Below are 20596 nucleotides of genomic sequence, written 5' to 3' on the forward strand. Positions count from 1 at the left end.
TGGAAGATAGCCTGGGACACAGTCTACAGCTGCCACTCTCCTTTTAATTGGAAGAAAAGTTAAAAGAAGATTACTTAATATTTTAAGTGTGAGTGACACAGCAGAAGCAGAAGACTGCTCAGAGGAACTTAGATAAACTTCTAGCTCTTTGGAATTTTTCCATATAAATATAAAAAAATCATAGCCCAAGGTTAAAAAAAAAAAAGCACTAAAAAGGCACATGAAATTGCATAAATGCAACTAACCGAAAACGTCAAAATGACTAGCTATGTAGACTAATCTTTGAGCCAATATCTACCCAAGATTAAGTAATAATTCTGGTGCTAAATATACCTGTTGAAATCTACTTTTCAGCAGGGTAATGTGGCTATGTTACTCCTTTGGTACACATAGGCAATAACATTTCTTGTAATATTCCAATACTCAGTGTAAACTGACTCTGGGATGTCACTAGTCACTCGAATCTTTTGTCCTGCTCTGTGACAGGAAAAAATACTCACCTTCTGGTGAATTACTGAAGAATAAACAATTCTTATTTTTATGGTATTTTGAAGTATTACAATTTATGCATTAGGATTCTTTTTATATTCTTGGACAAGACACAGAAATCATTTCCTTTTACTCTATGGGTCTGTCTTGGGTCTCTTTATTTTAAGAAGACTACAGCCAAACCTTCCCTCTAAGTTTTAAAGTTGCAAGTCATCATGTCACAAAAGCAGATACTCAAAATATATGAGCATTTAAATGTATAGTCTAGAGCTCTAACCTAAAAAAAAAAAAGCTCAATCAATCTGATATATATTAGATAAAGTACTTAACTTTACTGTGCTGTGCTGAAACCATGCATGGTAGGCTGTGGACAGGACAGGCCCAGAGATGAACTTCATCCTGCTCCATTAATTTGTCTAAAGCCACCCTGACTGCTACCCCAGTTTCAATGGGCCTCCATGCATTTTGGTTCCCTAAGGATCATTAAACATCTCTCACCTTCTTTGGACACATTTTCTCAGTTTTTCAAGACTATACTTTTTGTCACATTTTCTAATTTTTCAGTTGTTTCTATTTGACTTTCATAAAATCTAGAAAATGTGTCAGTGGTTTGAGCGGTTTGCTGTTAAGGACACTCCTTTCCTTGTCCTCACTGCTAGTGACCCTGGAGGATGTTATCTACAAAATGATGTCCAACAAGTTCCTAGTACTTTGGATCTGTGAGAGGCATTTAATCTCCATGCTATATTTATAATATAATGAGAAGTTGATGAGGGGTATCTTTTCCCCATATCATGAACAGGTTTAAGTACTTTTTAAGGGAGTATGATATGAATTTTACTTTTAACATTTCCTGATTATGCTAGAACAATTCACAAGACATTTGACTTATTTGTTAAATTATTTACTATATATTGATTATAGTCAGCATAAATGTTTTCATAGCTGGCTTACCCTTGCGATGCTTATCATCTGTTGTTCTGAGTCTCTCTGAATAATGATTTTTTTTGCAGCTATAGAAATAACGAATGGGTACTGACAGAAGGAAAACCTGCTCAACAAGTGAAAACAGAAAAAGCAAAATGGTGTATTTTTAGCAAAATTATACTAAGGGAATCTAAGCTACCCCTTCTAACAATATTAAACATTACTTTTGTATTGTGTTTTACCATTCACAAAATGATTTTATGTGCATCATTTCTTTGAATCCCCACAGCCCTGTGAAGTATGCTCCATTATTAGATGTGCAGCGAGTGCCTTTATTCTCTAGAGGAAGCTACACCTAATGTTCTGAAATATGTGCTACCCACTTATATTGTTTGTACAAATAATTTCAGTTTAGATAGTCACTTGTATATCATTACCTGGGAAAAATATGGGCAACAGCAGAACCAGGAGGCAGAAGTGTTGAGGACGGATTTAGGACAGAAAATTCATGTGCAGAAATTAATGTAAGAATCCATTACTATATGGATATTTCTGATGCGTGAGCTTCAGAAATGAGGAAATCTAGCAATAACTATGGTAGGAAAAGTAGTAAATTTAACAGTAATAAAATAAAAGTTAGAAAAAGGTGTGTTGCTTTAGCACTATATTTAATGATGTAGTAATATGAAATGGTATGTATTTGTAAAAACACAACATAGGATCAAAAGTTATGAAAATAACTTCTTTCCTGGGTCAGAGCTCATTCTATGTTATATAAAAGAGCCACAAACCACACAGAGAAATGCACTTAGAGAGAACTAGTGTCGTAGCAATGACACTTCAGGAGTTAGACTCCCACCAGAAGTGGCTGTAATGAACCCATCAGTTACAGCTGGAATGCGCTGAGGACGGTCAAGCAGTGCATCTGTGACCACTGGTGCAATACAGGGATTATGAGGAAAAAGGAAATAGCCCTAGTGTGAACTGAAAATGAAATGGCTTTCCCCTTGGAATGAAACTGTTAAAAAGCAGTAAGAAAACTGTTCAGTATTAATGTGCAATAATTTTGAATCACTAAGTGCTAACTAGAAATTTGGAAATTAAAAGAAGTGCAATGAACTTAGTAGGATAATGTTGGTCCTATGTACTTTAAAACAGTGCGTCTCAGCCTTTCCCTAGTCACGGCACGTAGACAAACCATACTATGTGTATGACACACTGAGATAAACAGATGAGGCTGCCCATGGCCAGACATGTGACTTTCCCTGGGGCTCTGGTCCCCCTCTAGGTCCAGGCTGGCTTCCCAAGGGCTGAAGGGATCATAGAGTCAAACCTCTGTTAACTCATTTTTGGTACAACAACACTATGGCACAGTGTTTAGAGGAGCTCTGCATTGAAAGATGTCACTGAAATATGCACAATAACTCTCGGAATTGTACTGTGGTTTTGTCTACAACATTACAATTACATCAAAGTGTAAAATAAACTTTGTCAAGAAAACATCCATCAGACCGACCAAGGTCCCCAGAAACGGAATTCTTAGTTCAGGTGTGGACTGAGATACGTCCAGAAAGCTAGTCTATGTTTTAGGCCAATTCTGGTAGAAAGGGTCCCTGGGAGCTTGAACCAACTTATGAAGTAACCTGGGGTTTTAGATTACTTATATCTACATCCTATTTCTTAGTCAGTCTCCTTTAGAATAATGCATTCTGCGGGATATCTTGTGGTCTGGGAATAAATTAAGTCTGGGATAGTCTTGCTGGTTTAATCCAAAATGTAAGTGTGAATATAAGGTGCAGGGTAATAAAGAATTCGGCCAAGTGTTTCCAAAATCTATTATACTACTGTAATAAATCATTTCTGGTAAAGCCATTTCTCTGTAACATCCATTCTTTTAATACTGTGTATAAAGGACAAACACTTCATCCACAGAAAAAGGGAGAAAAAGAGTGAATGTATGTGTGTACGTGCACACATGTGTGATCACTGTGATAGATCAGGCACCGGCACACTATGGCCCATACAGCCTACAACCTAGGCTTGTGAATAAAGCTTTTGGGACACAGACACACCCCTTCAATTACATATTTTCTAAGGCTGTTTTTCGTGCTATAATGGTAGACCAGAGACTGTATAGCCCAAAGAGCCAGAAACATTTATAATCCTGTACTTTGCAGAAAAAGTTTGTTGACCTCTGTGCTAGGTGATGGCACATAGAATAAGAAGATATAAGAAACTGCATACTAAGATAGAACTTTTCCCTTCTTAAAAAGATGCTACTAATCAAGCCAAAACCATATTAACATAACTGTAAATTCAAAATGTAATAGAAAAAGAAAATGCTTTAAGAAATATAATGATATTTCAAGGCTGGATATCTAAACTACATTTATAAGTTTATACGCAAAGGTATGTGTATACTTAAATTTATTTACACAAACTTAAAAGCCAGTCATTATTTTGAATAGTATTTTATTTAGGTGAGTAATCAGATGAGCTTTTGATCATACCTGTGAGAATTTCCAAAGCTCTGCCAGGTGTGGTATTCTTCCATGAGATCAATATGATCCAATGTAGAATTATAGAAATCAGTATAAGGAATAAGGGGAGGATGAACCAAATTGTTTGCAGTATCTGTAAAGATAAATTCTAACATAATGATCTTTCCTAACATGTGCATGATTCATTCTAATAATAGGAAGAACATTTTAATGCCCACCAGAAAGCCTTTATCTAGAAATTCCTATTTTAAGCAATTGCAGTGCCAAACGAAAAGGTAGTTTTAAAATTGTGGTCAAAATGCAGCCAATAATTTCTTGCTTTAAAAAAAAAAACTTGAATGGTGGGCATTATAATAGTATAATAAAGGGAGTATGCAGATGGCCAGCTACGCATGCTATTTCCCCATCAGGGTGTTCTAGGGGTCGGCAGGAATGAATGGAAGTTCTTGTATTCTTAGGAATCACTACTTAGCAGGTCGTATGCAGTTGATAGCCATAAAACAGAATATTGCCCAATAAAATGCATAAAGCTTTTTCATGCTTATATATTAATTGTGAAATCCATTAGCAAAATAGAAAATAAATCACTACAACTCTTCTCCTCAAAGGAATGGTTTAAGATGTAAGAATGCCTCTACAGTATTTTGAGATCCTTATGGAAATGTCCTTATATTTAACAAAAGAAAAGTAAAGATGATTGAATAATAAAACCTACTAAGTAAAGCCAACACTTTAGATGCTGATGGGATCCACCAGGAACACTTTGATATAGGTGGAAATTCTTCAGGCTTTGCAGGAAACAGGCGTAAAGAAATAAACTGCAGCAATCTCTCTACCAATTGTTTGAACCTCTTCTGGGATAATCTGGTAAAGATTTTGAAATAATTCCAATCAAAATTCACATTTTCTACTTTGGCAATATATTTGTTAGAGATCAAAGTTCATCCTTTATACATAAACTTTTAGACTATTCCTCCAAATTCTATTTCTTAAATTGCCAAAAATTTGAAAAGATGCAAAATCTTACCTCAAATATCATTTCTTAAATAAGAAACAAACACCAAAATTACTATAAAGTTAGCATTAAACATTTCACTATTAAGGCTTTTAGTATTCAGTCAATCCTCATTCGCAGACTTTGTATTTGCAAATTCACCCATTCCCTACAATTTAATTCTAATCCCCAAATCAATAATTGTGGCGCTTTCATGGTCATTTCATGGCTGTGCAAAGAGTGCAAAAAATGGGAGTTGCTTATGCTGAGGCTGAACAAGGCCACGCTCTGCCTTCTTGTTTTAGCTCTCATACTGCAAACAAGTGTCCTTTATGCAGTCTACTTGGGGGTCATGTTTTTCAAATTCTTGTGCTTTTTGTTAGCGATTCTGCTGTTTTAAAACGGCCCCTAACTGTAGTGCTAAAGTTCTGTCTAGTGTTCCTAAGTAAAGAAGGATGTGAATGTGCCTTACGGAGAAGGTACTTATGTCAGACAAAATTTGCTCAGACATGAGTTATGGTGCTGTTGGCCGTGAGTTCAGTGTTAATAAAACAAAAATTTATATCAAATAGGTGTCTTTAAATAGCAATACAGATGAAGCAAGGTTATGTACTGATTGGTTGATAAAAATGTTGTGACCAAAGGCTCGCAGGAAGCTAACCCTGTATTTCACTGTTCACCAATTCAGTGTTCCCAGTAGCTTTATAGAACATAACTATTGTTAATAATAAGAATTGACCATATTTAAAATTCATTTTGGGAATATTTAGCTTCTTTAACTTTTATTAGTCATGGGGAAAAGTAATTGTTAATGTAAGTATTGTTCTGCGGAAAAAAAGTACTGTACTTTTATAAATTGATATTGATGGCTAGTATGTTTTACAATGATTTTTTAGGTAAGGAAAATGCATTGTGTAAATAACGGTAAAATTTATTGATAGGAAATAAAAAGACACAAATTAAAATAGTAATGTATGAGCAAATCCAGTCACCATCTTTGAGATATATGAAAAATCAATGATAGGAATGTGCTGTATAAAATGCAAAAGCAGTGGACAGAAATTCAACAACAGCTGGCACAAGCAAAACGGTTACTTACATACAAAACAGATCTTTAATGTATCCTCTATGTAGTACTAAAGAATATGCTTATAATTGGCTTCTGAAGCACTGTGAATTATAAGTATCATTTCTCAAGACCTGAAAACATTTAATATATTTTCTTATAAAGTTACTAACAAACTTAAAACTTTAAGATTATAAAAGTTCTTAATATCATAGAATAATTTACTTTTTAAACCAGTGAACTAGGAAATGATGGTCAGCTTCCACTAAGGTAGCTATCTGTCGTAGCAAGTGAGCATAGATGACATATGTAGATGTGTTATTAAATTGAGGATTCTGAAAAAGATATTAAAGATAATTGCGTTAAAATTTTGTTAACATGTAAAAGGAAAGACACTATGCTTAATGAGCTAAGTGGCGAATTCAGAAAACTAAATTTGAGATTATGAAATACTAGGTGAAATCCTTGAAAACAAGAATCTATTTGTTTAATTATTTAACAGAGACTTGGATTTCCACTATGGTCCAGTGGTTTTGGAATTAAGACAGATCTGGGTCTGAGGGCTAATTCTACCACTTACTACTATATGCCCTTAGGAATGTTCCTTAAACTTTGATTCTCAACTTCCTCATCTGAAAAATGGGAATGATAATATCTATCTTGGAGGTTGTTTTGAGTATGAAAAAAAACTGTATGTAAAGCACGTAGCTCACTGCCTGGTATAAATGGTGGCAATCACTACTATCCAATTAAACAAAAACCTGGTCCTTCCTTGATTAAAAAAAAAAGAGGAGAGAGAATGCTAGAAAAATAAAAGCTGGTAATGAAACTTTTGCCATTGTGAAATGAGTTATTTGCGTATTTCACAAAGAACAAGGGGAGAACCACATAATAGCTTCGGAGAACTTTTAAGCGTTAGAGTAGAGCTTGTAAACCAAGCAAAACCTCTAGTTATATGTCCCAAATCTAAAACTCCATCACAGTGTACATTTCAGAGCTCCATGGGAAAAATGAGTATTATTGAACAATAAACCAAAATTGTAAAAAAATAAAAGAGCACCATGTGTTTTTCAAAATTGACTTATGGTCAGGATGGTTCAAAATGAGGGAGTGACCCCAGATGATAAACTCATCAAGTGATAGCTCATAAGAACAAGATGTCATGAGCAGAGCTTACTGCTGACCAATACACTCACTTAAAAATTTGAGCTTCACGTTGTCACTTTCTAGCTTTTACTATTCTCCACGTATATTTCCTCTTTTTTCTAGTTTTGTCTTTCTCCTCTTACCTCTTTACTTCCCTTCCTCTCCTTACATCCCTCAACTACCTCTTATCTATTTCTCCTTTTTTTGTTTCCTCTCTCTTCCTTCTTCTACCCCTATCTTCCATATTTCCTTCTATTGGACATAATATTGAACTAAACATCCTATCTTGTTTAATATAATTTTTTCTTATCTTTAAATGGGATAATAATTTATATGAATACCTTTGGTAAATTGTAAAGAATAATACAAACATAGTATGCTAGCTATGGGAATAACGTACTTCTCAAAAAATTATAAAAACTAAAATTGCTTTTCATTTGTTTGGACCTTATTTTTTTTTTGTACCAATGAATCTGTATCTCTCAAGAATAAAAAGTTCATCATCTTTGCTTTAGCAAATATAAACAACCACTTTGATTTTTCCATTAGAATTCTAGTTTAAACATTTATTGAAAATACACAGAAAAGTTAGAAACCCACTAATTGGGAAATAAAAGAAAGTTTTGGAGTCCCTTAAAAAACTAGTTACAAGAAAGGAAGTTGACTGGAGGAGGAAAAGTGCTTCCATTCTGTTTGTTCCAGAATCCCACAGCAGGAAGGCAAGTTAAAATATTAATCCTGGAGATAATTTAGCCTTCCACTGTTTATTTGTTATAGCTTTAATTCTCTGGTTACAAGTAATTATAATCTAAAAAAGTATCAAAAATGTTGCTCAAAATAATACTTAGTATTTGATATCATTTCACTTACACATGCATAGATTGAGATATGAATTACACACTTCAACTATGTTTTTGCTTTCTTACCTGTAAAAGTATAAAATATGCTCTAAGATCATCTTTTGTTCGTGGACTGAAACAGAAATAATTGTAATTGATTAGAGATGAATGCTTAATCTTATAGTATCTAATAAAAAATTATCAATGTTTCTGTGAGAATTGACTTGATAAAAGCCAAAAACTAGACTTAAACCTGAAAACATAAATCATTGCCCAAAGTGTACTAGATGATCTTTACAAGATATAAAGCCACATCATCTGAAATATAAATATATAACATATGTATTACATTTTGAAATTGATATATATATACATGTATATATATAATTTTTAAATTAGTAGTAATATTTCTCTGTGGAAGAATTATCTTGACTGAATAATGGTTTAAATTATTTAGGTTTAAATAAAATCTAAACTATTTCTTTCTATACTATTCTACATAATTGTCAGATTATTTTCTCAATAGGACTACTATTTTGTTTTAGAAATTATATTTGAAAACATTTTAAAAAGCTCAAAGCAATTTATAAATATTAAAATTCCTGGTGATAGGAGAGTCCGTTTTTTTTTTTCCCATTTTATAGCTGTACCATGAAAATTTCCATTTTCCTGTTCTATGTACTAGTATTTTAGTACAGTATACAGTTCTGGGTACAGAAATTGTAGTTAAGATCACAGGCTCTTTTGCCAGACAGCCTGGGTTCTAATTCTGACTCAGGCACTTACTGTGTTAACTTGGGCAATTTACTTCTCTGTAAATTAGTTTCCTCAAGTATGAAATGAAACTAATCATATTACCTATTTCACAGGATTGTAGTGAAGATTCAATGAGAAATACATGCAAAATCGTTTGAAAGGTGCCTAGCCCATAGTAAATAGTCAATAAACTGTAGATCTTGTTGTCGTTACTATAAATCCAAAATAAAACAAGATTTTGGGGGTAAAGACCATATGATCCTTTGATAAGTAAGTCGCATCAAATTCTTTTAATCTGTCTCCGGCACACATTTGAGGAGCAGGGGTTAGAAAGCCGTGTGAGCATGCTTGGAGGGAATTGAGGTCCCAGCAGTTTTGGACCACTGGACTTCCCCACTCTCCTAAGTGTTCATTTTACATTCCAAATTTTCCTCTTCATTTTCAGTGAAGCATTATGTATTCAACCAGAAACATAAAATTCAAGGAAAATGCAAAAGTGTTACTAGAATGATAAACTAGGAAAATACTGTTAAGTTAAAAATCACATGAAAAATACAGTATGTTTTCAATTGTTTTAAAAAGATGACTAGAAAAAAACCGCAAAATGTTACATTTTTACTTTTTTATACTACCTTGACTTTTCTCAATTTTCTATAAAAACCACAAGTTTCTTTGAAAATTGGAACAATGTTATTAAAATATACAGGTTACATTTAACATTATATTTAAGAACTCTAGTTTGGTATTTTCAAATTGGGCTTAATATAAACATTTAAATTATAATTTAATGGTATTATTTGGCTTTAATAGAAGCTATCATTTAAATTATAATGTTAAGTAACACCAATTTAAATCATATGAACTTTTAAAAGTATATTTTTGTGTTCTGCATATTCACAGTTCAAAACATTATCAATTACACTGTCCATCATTCCTCACATAACAATTCAATATTTAGTTCCAGGAAAAAAATATTTCAGTAGCTAAATTTACGTTTCCTTATACTAGAAATAAGAAAAATTTTGCTCTGCTACCAGAAAGCCCAAGGCTAAATTTAACGCCTATATTATTTCATTCTAGGTGACTCATTTAACTACCCATCCTATTTTTGTAAAGCACATATATCTGTACATGACAGATCTTATATACAACTTTAAAGAATTCACAGATCCTCTGAAGCTCACCTGTGGACTGTCCTGAGAAGTCATAAGTCTCAAGTTAAAAAGCTCTGTTATAAATGGTTTATAATTTCATTCTGATCTATGTTTTTATTGTAGCAACCAAAATCTTTTCTGAGAGTAAAACACATACGTATATATTAAAGACGGATGAGCTGTGTATATTAACCATCTACACTGATTAGCCAAATATTAGTTGCACTTACCCTTTCCATTCGCGTAACAGGCTGTTAATGATTCCCTTTAATACTGTCTTCTGAATGTCTTGAGGCTGTAGGCAAAAGAAAATCATGAAATAATTAGGATTAGCTATTTAGGTGACTTTTATATGTTAATTATATTTACAGATCTGTTTCAATAGTTAAAACCAGACTTGATGACCAAGGACTACCACTAAACGGTAGTCTCAGTTTCACATCTGAGAGATTATAATGAGAATGCTCCCTGGCGCACTGTACAACCTGCACAAACATACATGGTGGCTGTTTGATGACTACCATCAGTTTTATATAACAGTGAAAACAGAAAAAGAAAAACAATTTCACTTTCTCCGGACTGACAGGATAAAATCATGAACATAAGTCTAAGAATAGCATGTTTAACAATATAAAATGACTGCATACGTTTTGGACATATTTAGTCCTACCAATACCATGTTATAATTAGCAGTTAAGCCCACAATTCATTATTAAGTACAACCAAATTATGTTCAATAAAAAAATAACACGATAAAGATTTTTTGTTATAGGATCTGAAAAAGGTACTAAATAACATTTTTTTATAGTTTAATAATTCAAATACTAAAAAAACTTAATTACTACCAAACATGTCGCATAAGAATGAATGAAAACACATCTAGATGGTGCTTTTAGCTTATAAGAAGTAATGACTAAAACCTTCATTAACTAGAAGCTCCAAACAGTCATTAAAATTTCTCTGTCATGTTGTTATATGAAAGGGGCAAACGTCAAGAAAACAAGCATATATCATGGATTTATTTTTTAAAAAAACACAATCATCACTTCTAAGACATGTCTGCCAGCACTCATTCAGCCTAGCACCTTTCTTAATATACTTATTTAATACATCATTCCTTTCTCCTCCTCTGCTTGCAGTGACCCTTCACACCCAGAAGGCAAACAGCACGCCAGAGCGATGGAAGGCTGCAGGAGAAAAATCACACAAATGTGCTGACTAGACACACTGAGTTTATGTCACAAATCTCAAAAGGACACTCAACACCACTGACAGTCCTTCAACATTTCCCTAGTTCATCTACTTCCCTGCTCTCCATGACAACTATTTCAAGCCTTTTTCTCATTCCTCAAACTTCCACCACCTCCTTCCCATCATCACTCTCAGCTCTGATCTTGCCACACACTTTAGAGAGAAAACAGATGCACCCAAATGAGGACAGATTCATCTTGCCACTATTATTCTAATCATTTACCTGCACTACAACTGACCAAGCCCAACCCCCTCACTTGAGTCCTATGCTCCATCCTCTCTCACCTTGTCAAGGACCTGGTTATTCAGTTTCCTTCTATCTCCCCCATATCATCCATTTCTTCCACACTACTAGGTCGTTCCCATCAGTAGAACACTACATCCTAATACCATCTGCACGGATGTGTCTCTACATTTTCATGCTTCTCCACCCTGATCTATGCCCTAAGAGGCTGACTACTAAGGACTACATCAACCAGACTCCTTTGCCTTTTTTGGCCTTCTGGTTGGATTCAGCCATAGGGAACACTGACAGAAGAGGGAAGAGAGGAAAGTTGGGATATTTATTCCCTCAACACCCTCTCTGCAAGGTCACCATGGGCTGGCTATGCCCCTCATCTCCTGTAAGACAGCCCTCTCTCTGACAGCTCACCTCCAGATTCACTCTACTGTGCTACTCCCGAGGGCCTCCCTTGTTCTGCTAACACTTTTGTAAACAGTCCTCTCCAGGTTGCCAGTTAGAGTGTGTCATCTGTTTCCTGCCAGGACCCTGCCTAATATATTGCTCATGTTAAAAACCTTTCATGTGGACCCATGTACTCTTTCAGCTAACCCTTCATTTCTCTGCTTCCCTTCACAGCAAAACTCTCCAAGAGCTGTCTGTATTCACTATCTCTACTTCCTCTCCTCTCATGGTCCCTTCAACCCATTCCAAGTAGGCTTTGTTTCCACAGCTCCACGGAAACGGCTCTTATTAAAGTCAGTCATCAATTATTCACCTTATCAAAGACAGTGCTCAATTCTCTGTCCATATCTTACTGAATCTCTCAGCAGCATTTGACAAGATTAATTATTACCTCCTTGAAACACCTTTTTTCTCTCTGCTGATGGCTGAGCCCTATCCATCTAATTAAATGGCAATACCATCCACTTGGTTTCCTTCTTCCCTCAAGTCCCACATCCAATCTACAGAAGTATGTTTAGCTCTGTTCCATAATATACTCAGAGTCTGAATATGTCTCACTAGTTCCACTGCCAAAACCCTAGGCCAAACACTGACCCTCGTTTAGGTTTCGGCAATGCCTTCCTAACTCCTTTCTCTTGCCCCACTATAGACCATCCTCCACATAACATCCAGAGAGATCTTTCTAAACTATAAATCATGTCCGTCATCCCTCTGTTCCCAGCTTAAAATCTTTCAATGACTTTCGATTACAATTACAATGAAATTCAAACTCACATGGCCATAGAGAGCCCCCGGATCTGGAGAATCAACATATCCTGGAGCTTGTTAGAAACACAAATTTTGGGGCTCTATCCTAGACCTACTGAATACTGAGAAGCCTTTTCTGTGATTCTGATACATGCTAAAATTTGATCTACAGATTCAATGTAATTCCAATACAACCAAATAAGTTACCTCCTTTTGCTGAGTCAGTAAAGCATGATTTTTATCTTAGCAAGCCTTTCTAAATAAGGACTGAACGTAAAAGTATTTTCTACTGAATTTTCATTTAATTAGAAAAATATAAGAATAAAATAATCTAACGCTCTGAGAATTTCAACTAAATTTACCAAAAATTATATCAGAGTTTCTCATGTAATTATGTTACAAGGTGAGTTTTACAATATTTGTGTGGCTGCTTTTAAAATACAGAAGAGTCAAACAATCATGCTATTTGCATGTGTTCATAAATAATACTTACAGTATTAAGTAAGGCATCATATACAGCATTCACAAATTTAGCATTAATCCCAGAGTCTTCGATAGTATTAAACGAGGCAGAGGCATCTTTCTGCAAATTCAATTAAAGAACCAAGTGTATATAACATTTTAAGAACTAATCTAAGTAATATCTGAACCATAACTATTCCTTCATAATTTCTAATATTCTTAGTATGATGATAAAAAAGGACTGTTCAGGTAAAATTGCTAAAAATAAAAATAAATATATAAGGGTTATTTTAATAATTTTCTTTTTTAAAACTGAAAGAATGGAGTCAAACATTAACATTAGTACAAATAAAAACAATCTTTAAGATATCACTTAAGTAATATTTATTTGTGATACATACAACTTCAGAATTAATACCTATTTATGTTTGTTTAAACAGCTGCTTAAGCCAATACTGGGTAGAAAAAGAGGTTAATTTATAGTATCTTTTTTTGGAAAATTTAAACTAAAAGTGAAAAATGTGCTTTATGTATTATTACCTTAAATGCAGCATTTAATTCTGGGAAAGAATCAAACATTGTGAGATAAAAATCATGTACTGTTTTCCAATCTCCTGATGACTTAGCTTTTTCTACATCTTCCCTAAAATAAAAACATCTATTAGCCATAACAGATAAAAATGTTATTCAGATAAAATAGCATTAATTCTTTATAGATAAATGTCACCCAACATGCAACTTGAAATAATGAAGTTGAATACAGAAATACGTTCCAGTTAATGTAAAGGTAGTTTATGAATTTATAATTCTTAATTGGATTAAGATATTAATCGAGCTTCAACTTCCCCATTTATTTGCTTTTTAAAAAGTTCATTTTTGACATGCTCCTTACAATTATCACTCTTCCTTTCCTTCACTTCATAGCCAAATTTCTTGACAGATTTTGTTTACATTCTGTCCCTACTTTCTCATTCCCACTTACTCCTTCAAGTGTCCATTTGGGTTTTTTTAGTAGTTTTTACTACTAACATGGTTTTTATGATTTATATGTCACATAGTAGATGAAATCTCATTTTTTAAAAAGGACACGTTCTATTATTTTATTACCACCTTTACCTCCTCTTGCCTGTTTTTTTAAATTAATTAATTAATTTATTTTTGGCTGTGTTGGGTCTTTGTTGCTGCACATGGGCCTTCTCTAGTTGCGGTGAGCGGGGGCTACTCTCTAGTTGTGGCAAGCGGGGGCCACTCTTCATCGCGGTGCACGGGCCTTCCACTGTTGCGGCCTCTCTTGTTGCGGGGCACAGGCTCCAGACGCGCAGGCTCAGTAGTTGTGGCCCACGGGCCTAGTTGCTCCACGGCATGTGTGATCTTCCCAGACCAGGGCTCGAACCCGTGTCCCCTGCATTGGCAGGCAGATTCTTAACCACTGCGCCACCAGGGAAGTCTCTCTTGCCTGTTTTGACTCATTTTCTCTTATTTAGTGTCTTTTGCTGCAACATTATCTATCCCTTACTGGTTAATTATATGTTTGTTTTCACCTTCAACGTGAGACGTCTAGTCTTTTGTGTCTTCACTCTTGGCTAATACCTTATAATGAGCCACAAGTTCAATTAATTTCTCACACAAAAATATTAAATTAGGTAAAGTGCTGACATGCAGATGACTATGTGCCTACATGTAACAGTGAGCCAAAACTTACAGAAATTCTTTCATAGTTTTGGGCTGAACGGGAAGGATGGGCTCTGGAAGAACTGGGGTCTTCATTTCAGATGATAAAGCATCTATAGAGATGCGCTGTTTCTGTCTAACATCAAGGCAAATTGGTGGTAGGTCTCTCACTGTGAAGGATAAAAAAGCTTTCAATGTAAGTAATCATAAAATTTTTCCAAATTATAAAGTGCCAGGCTAACTCAACATGAACAGAAAACAAAGGATTATTTTGTATTGCATTCCCTTGGGATCATATAACAGAAAAACCCAGCACACTGAAGGGCACTTACTGGAGGGTCTGTTGCCACCTACCCAACTTCACCCATAGCAGATAAATTAGGCAGTATCTGACATTAAAAGTTATCTATAGATACAATACAGAGTTTTTCTTTCATCTCCTCCCTTCCCATAAATTTTCTTTCAGGGATTATTTCAGTGAGACTAGATGTCTTTAGTGTTTATTAGCTTTTGAATACACTTGCCCCTTGAATGATGTGGAGTTTGGGCACCGATCCCCCACGTAACTTTACAGTTGGCCCTCCACATCTGTGGTTCAGCATCTGTGGATTCAACCAAACACAGATTCTGTAGTACTATACTATGTATTTATTGAAATTTATTGAAAAAATCAGCACGTAAGTGGACCCACCCAATTCAAAGCCATGTTGTTCAAGGGTCAATTGTGTATGTAAATCATTTATTTACATTCTCTGCAATTCTTTTTTTTTTTTTTTTAAAGAAATTCACGTTCTTTTATTTATTTATTTATGACTGTGTTGAGTCTTCGTTTCTGTGCGAGGGCTTTCTCTAGTTGCGGCAAGTGGGGACCACTCTTCATCGCGGTGCGCGGGCCTCTCACCATCGGGGCCTCTCTTGTTGCGGAGCACAGGCTCCAGACGCGCAGGCTCAGTAATTGTGGCTCACGGGCCCAGTTGCTCCGTGGCATGTGGGATCTTCCCAGACCAGGGCTTGAACCCGTGTCCCCTGCATTGGCAGGCAGATTCTCAACCACTGCGTCACCAGGGAAGCCCTCTGCAATTCTTTATTGGAGTTTTAGCATTTTATCATCAATTTGCATGAACATTTTATGTATTTTTCTTTTTTTCCAAATATCCGCCAGTTCATCGTTTGCCTTTTTGTTGCATTTTATAACCTTATAATTGTAAAATAAAACAAACACAGAAAAATCTCACAAAACAAATGTATGGCTTAATGAATTACTGTAAGGCAAACACCTCTGAAACCACTAACCAGTCAAGGAATAGTGCTACCAGCCCCTTCTTGTTCTGCCTATTCGAATTTTAATTTCTCTCAGTTTCTTTTTATCTCTTCCTTCATTTCTTTTTAAAATTTTAAATATTTCCTTCTTCTCATCTTCTAGTTCTCTTAAGGCATTATCTGTTACGTTTGTTTGCTTTTGTGTTCCTTCTAGTTTATTTCTAAAATTAAAAAAAAATCTAATTATTTCCTTTATTGTCACCTCATTTTTCATTTTTTGCAATTCTGATTTATGGCATTCTTTCAAGTGTCATATCATTTTAATGAACTTTAGCTCATTTTGACATAGTATTTTATCTATTTTTGTGGGCATGTGTTTCTGATGTGCTCCCATTGTTCAAGTGGCTGTTATTCTGCTTCTTATTCTTTTTTATTACAATACAATTTTGTAATTAAAAATTATAGAATTTGACCTTGTTTCTTTTCTGTAGCCAATTTTATTTGAAATTAATCTTCCCAAACTTTCAGAAGGAGGTGTAGCTCCCCCTTTTTTTGTTTTTATGTAGAACTCAAATACATGGTAGCTTCTTTCTGGGCTTTCCAGGCCCTGTTTCCCTCCTCCACTTTTATTCAGGTGATCTCTGTCCTTAATCTTTATTCCCAGTGCTGCTCAAATTTGATTCTAATCTCAGAATGTGCCCCCCCCCCGCCCCCCTGCCTGGAAGGGATCCCTAGTTTGGAGAATTCACAGGGGTTACCTGCTCCCTTCAGATCTCAGCATGGGCCCTCTGCATTCACCTGCTCTTGACAAAACCCCTCCCAGTTTCAGCTTTTGTTCTCAAACTGGGCTCCTGAGCTTTCCAATGAATACCTGTTGCTTATTCTTAAGCTCTCTTGTTCTCGGGTCCATCAAACAGCCCAGATGCTTTCTTCTGCTTACACCATGGAGATCTTCTGATTTTGATGATCTGTCCTGCTTTCTTTTGGGGCTTATGGGAACATTTTATGAGCTAATTCTGTGGTAAATGATGACCATGATGTTTAATTCTGCTAAATAGGTGGTGTGCATGTTTCACTGGGGATTCAGGGAGATTAAAAAACAGTGCTGCTTCTGCTGCTACCTTCACAAAATCTTTTTGCCTTTTATTTCTGAAAACAGAAAAGTATTTAAATAATACTTGTATTAGTTAATTTTATCAACCTATTCCTTTAGTATTTTTTATGATTAGTAAGCCAAGCCTTCCCTCTCTAGAGATCAGATAACCATGTATCTATTTTAATTTGTTTTCTTCATTATAGTACTTGTGAAGGATACACTTACCACATTGCCTGGCAAATAGTAAATGCTCACTAAATGTTCTCTATCATTTCTAGAATTTATTTTATTATATAAGAGGTCATACAATATAAAATATAAGTATTTTTTCCTAAATGGCCCATTTCAGAATATCGTTTATAAAAGTTATGTCATTGCACAATATTTTTTGATACTCTTATCATATATTAAGTTCTTTTATATACTGGGGTCTATTATTGGGCTATGCATATGATTCCACTGACCTGTTTATTATTGTACCAAACAATTTCAATTACTATAGTTTAATAATATCTATCAATACTTGGTAAGGCAGTAGGCTTGGTGAGAGATGGTTGGTGGCTGGGGCCAGAGCGGTGGTAGTAGAACTGATGAGAAATGGTTGGATTTGTGACATATTCTGCATATAGAATTAATAGGATATGCTGTTGGAAGGTATACTGGCAGAAAGGTAGAAATGCCAGAATCTGTTAAAAGAAAGACAAGCCAAAGATGACTGATAATTTAGCCTGACCAACTGGGTGAACGGTGAGACCATTTACTGAAATGGAGAACATTAGAACACTAGAGAAAGTTTTTTTTTTGGCAGGGGGCAGTGGGGTTGGGGGAGGAGTCAAAAGTTTTCTTTTGGTCCCATTAAAGGTAAGATGCTCATGAGACATCCAAATGCAGATGTTGAGTAGATATGAATCTTGAGTTCAGGGGAGTTGTGAAGGTTTATAGCTCACAGTTAAAATGCTCGATTAATGAGATTCCTAAGGAGAGTGTAAATAGAGAAGAAGCCTGAGAACTGAGTTCTGGGGACTGAGCCCTGGCGCAATCCAACACTGGAAGTTAATTAATTCTCCCTCTTTTATTTCAGAGTGAAAATATTAAAGGCTTGACTTTTATTTTGAACACAGCTCTAGCCTTATCTCATAATTCATCATGCAGTATTCTCATAGTTGCTATTTTCTAAACCTATAAGTTCAGTTTTAATTTTTTTAATGTAGAAATTAAAGAATCTATTTAAAAAATTTTTTCAGCCAGTATGCTTAAATTTCTATTATTAATTCTAGTTTTGTGCCATTGCGGTCAAGGAATATAAACTTAACAATTCCTCATATGAATAATTTATTGAAAACAACTCTGTCCATATATTATGAAATTTTGTTTTTTAAAAAATTTATATTCTATTTGAAGGGGACAAAGTGAGTTAACTACAGCAAACATCATAATTAATGGAGAAATATTACAAACATTCTCTTTTAAATAAGGACTGGAATAACATGGGAATAAAGGTACTATCAGCACATTTATTCAACACTGTGCTGGAGGTCCTAGCGTGTATAAAGACAGAAAAGAGATTTTAAAGACTCAGGATTAGAAAGGAAGATAAAACACTGTCGTTTTCAAATGATTTGATTATAAACACAGACAAATCCAAAAGAATCTACAATTAGAAATAATAGAGGAGTTTAGCAAGGTGGATGGATTAAAAAAAATCAATATATAAGTCAACTGCATTTGTAAACACCAGCAACAAACAACTAGAAAATACAATTTTTAAAAATTTGTAGAACTATTAAAAATTAAGTACTAATAAATAAGTTGTAAATCTCTGTAGAGAAAATACTAAAACTTTGTTGAGAGATTGAAAAAAAGATCTAAACAAATAGAAAGCAATACTATGTTTATGGCTAGAAATGCTGACCATCATAAAGAAGACAATTTTTCTTAATTGTTCTTCAGATTCAATGCAATTCAATAAAAATCCCAGCAATATTTTGGAACTTGCTGATTCTAAAAGTCATAGAACTGATTCTAAAAGTCATATGGAAGACCAAGTGCACAAGTATAGCTAAAGCATTTCTAAAGAAACACGAGTAAGAAGTGGGGACCTTGCTCTACCAGATATCAAAAATTTTGAGCTTATAGTAACTAAGGAAGTGTTTTATTGACACAGGATTAGATAAGTTGACCAGTGGACTAGAGAACCTAGAATCATATCCATCCACACATGAAAGTTCAATATATGAAATATACGGCAGATCACTGGAAGAAAGAAAGGATTTGAAAATATAGTTAACCACATGGGGAAAAAATGAAGTTGGATTCCTATCTCATACCTTAAAAACTAGGAATAGGAAAATCCTTCTGACTTGGGGACAGAGAAAAGTTTCTTTAAGAGAAACTAAAAAGTGCAACTATAAAAAAACAGACATTTTTGACTATGTTAAAATTAAAAACTTCTGATCATCAAAGATATCTTGAATTAAAAATATAAGTCACAAGTTGGAGGGAAAATCTGAAACACATACAACAAAGGATGAGCACTAAGAATAGAGAGATATTTCCTAAAAATCATTGAGAAAAAGAGAAATAATCCAATAGAATAATGTGCAGAAGAATCAAACAGGCATTCTAGAGAAAGAAACACATATACCATACACACAACAAAAGACGTTCAGTCTCATTAGTGATTAAGAAAATGCAAATAAAGAACATGAGACACAATCTTATATCCACTCAACTGGCAAGAATTAAAAAGTATGATAGTGTTAGAGAGGATGTAGATTAATTTGATATTTCACGTATTGCTGGTAGGAGTATTAACTTCCACAAACACTTTAAAAAACTGAAAAGCAGTTTGGCATTATCTTATAAAGATAACCATTTCCAGCAATTCACTCCTAAACAAATGTCCAAGAGAAATTTTGCATAGGTATATCAGAAGACATATACAAGAATATTCACAAAAGTATTGTTTCAGGAAAAAAAATTCTGAAAATAATCCAATTATCCATTACTCAGAGAATTGAATACATTGTGGTATATTTAGACAACACTGTATTTACAAGCATTCAGTGGAAATAAACTATGACACTGTAATATGTTATATTATACTATATTATACTATTTCATATCTCTATTATTAAAATAAAGCAACCAATAGAGCTCTGCATGGACCAAGGTCAGTGTCATGAACCAGAATTGTGATTAATCAAATTCTGTACATCTGAGGATCAAAAAACTGTTTTTCCCTAAACTTCTAGAGTTACCATACTTAATTTTATAATTAAACTTTTTAAATTTTGAGATAACTGTAGAATCCCATGTAGTTGTAAGAAATAATACAGAGATATCCCATGTACCCCTGACACAGACAGTCAGATATAGAACATTTCATCACCGTGTTGCCCTCATGGTGCCCTTTACAGCCACACCTACTTCCCCCTGCCTCCACCTTGCTTAATCCCTGGCAACCACTAATCTGTTCTTTCATTTCTATAATGTTGTCATTTCAAAAGTGCTATATAAACAGAATCATATATATGTAACCTTTTGGGATTG

The 20596-nt window shown here is 34.5% G+C and overlaps 1 protein-coding gene across 3 annotated transcripts in view; it reads right to left on the minus strand.

Moving 5' to 3' along the window:
- HECTD2 (HECT domain E3 ubiquitin protein ligase 2) overlaps window positions 1-20596 on the minus strand; it is a 77522-nt gene that overhangs the window by 24221 nt on the left and 32705 nt on the right. For 2 of the 3 annotated variants that reach the window (XM_059899212.1, XM_059899213.1), the window contains exons 3-11: window positions 14720-14858; window positions 13558-13660; window positions 13049-13138; window positions 10103-10167; window positions 8050-8095; window positions 6203-6312; window positions 4633-4781; window positions 3927-4050; window positions 1444-1540 (exon numbers count right to left, since the gene is read on the minus strand). In XM_059899212.1, the coding sequence (XP_059755195.1) occupies window positions 1444-1540; window positions 3927-4050; window positions 4633-4781; window positions 6203-6312; window positions 8050-8095; window positions 10103-10167; window positions 13049-13138; window positions 13558-13660; window positions 14720-14858 (923 nt within the window). The remainder of the gene's footprint in view (window positions 1-1443; window positions 1541-3926; window positions 4051-4632; window positions 4782-6202; window positions 6313-8049; window positions 8096-10102; window positions 10168-13048; window positions 13139-13557; window positions 13661-14719; window positions 14859-20596) is intronic. The other variant, XR_009497880.1, reaches the window with a different exon arrangement.

This window comes from Balaenoptera ricei, chromosome 16, assembly GCF_028023285.1.
Source record: "Balaenoptera ricei isolate mBalRic1 chromosome 16, mBalRic1.hap2, whole genome shotgun sequence".
Taxonomy (NCBI): domain Eukaryota; kingdom Metazoa; phylum Chordata; class Mammalia; order Artiodactyla; family Balaenopteridae; genus Balaenoptera; species Balaenoptera ricei.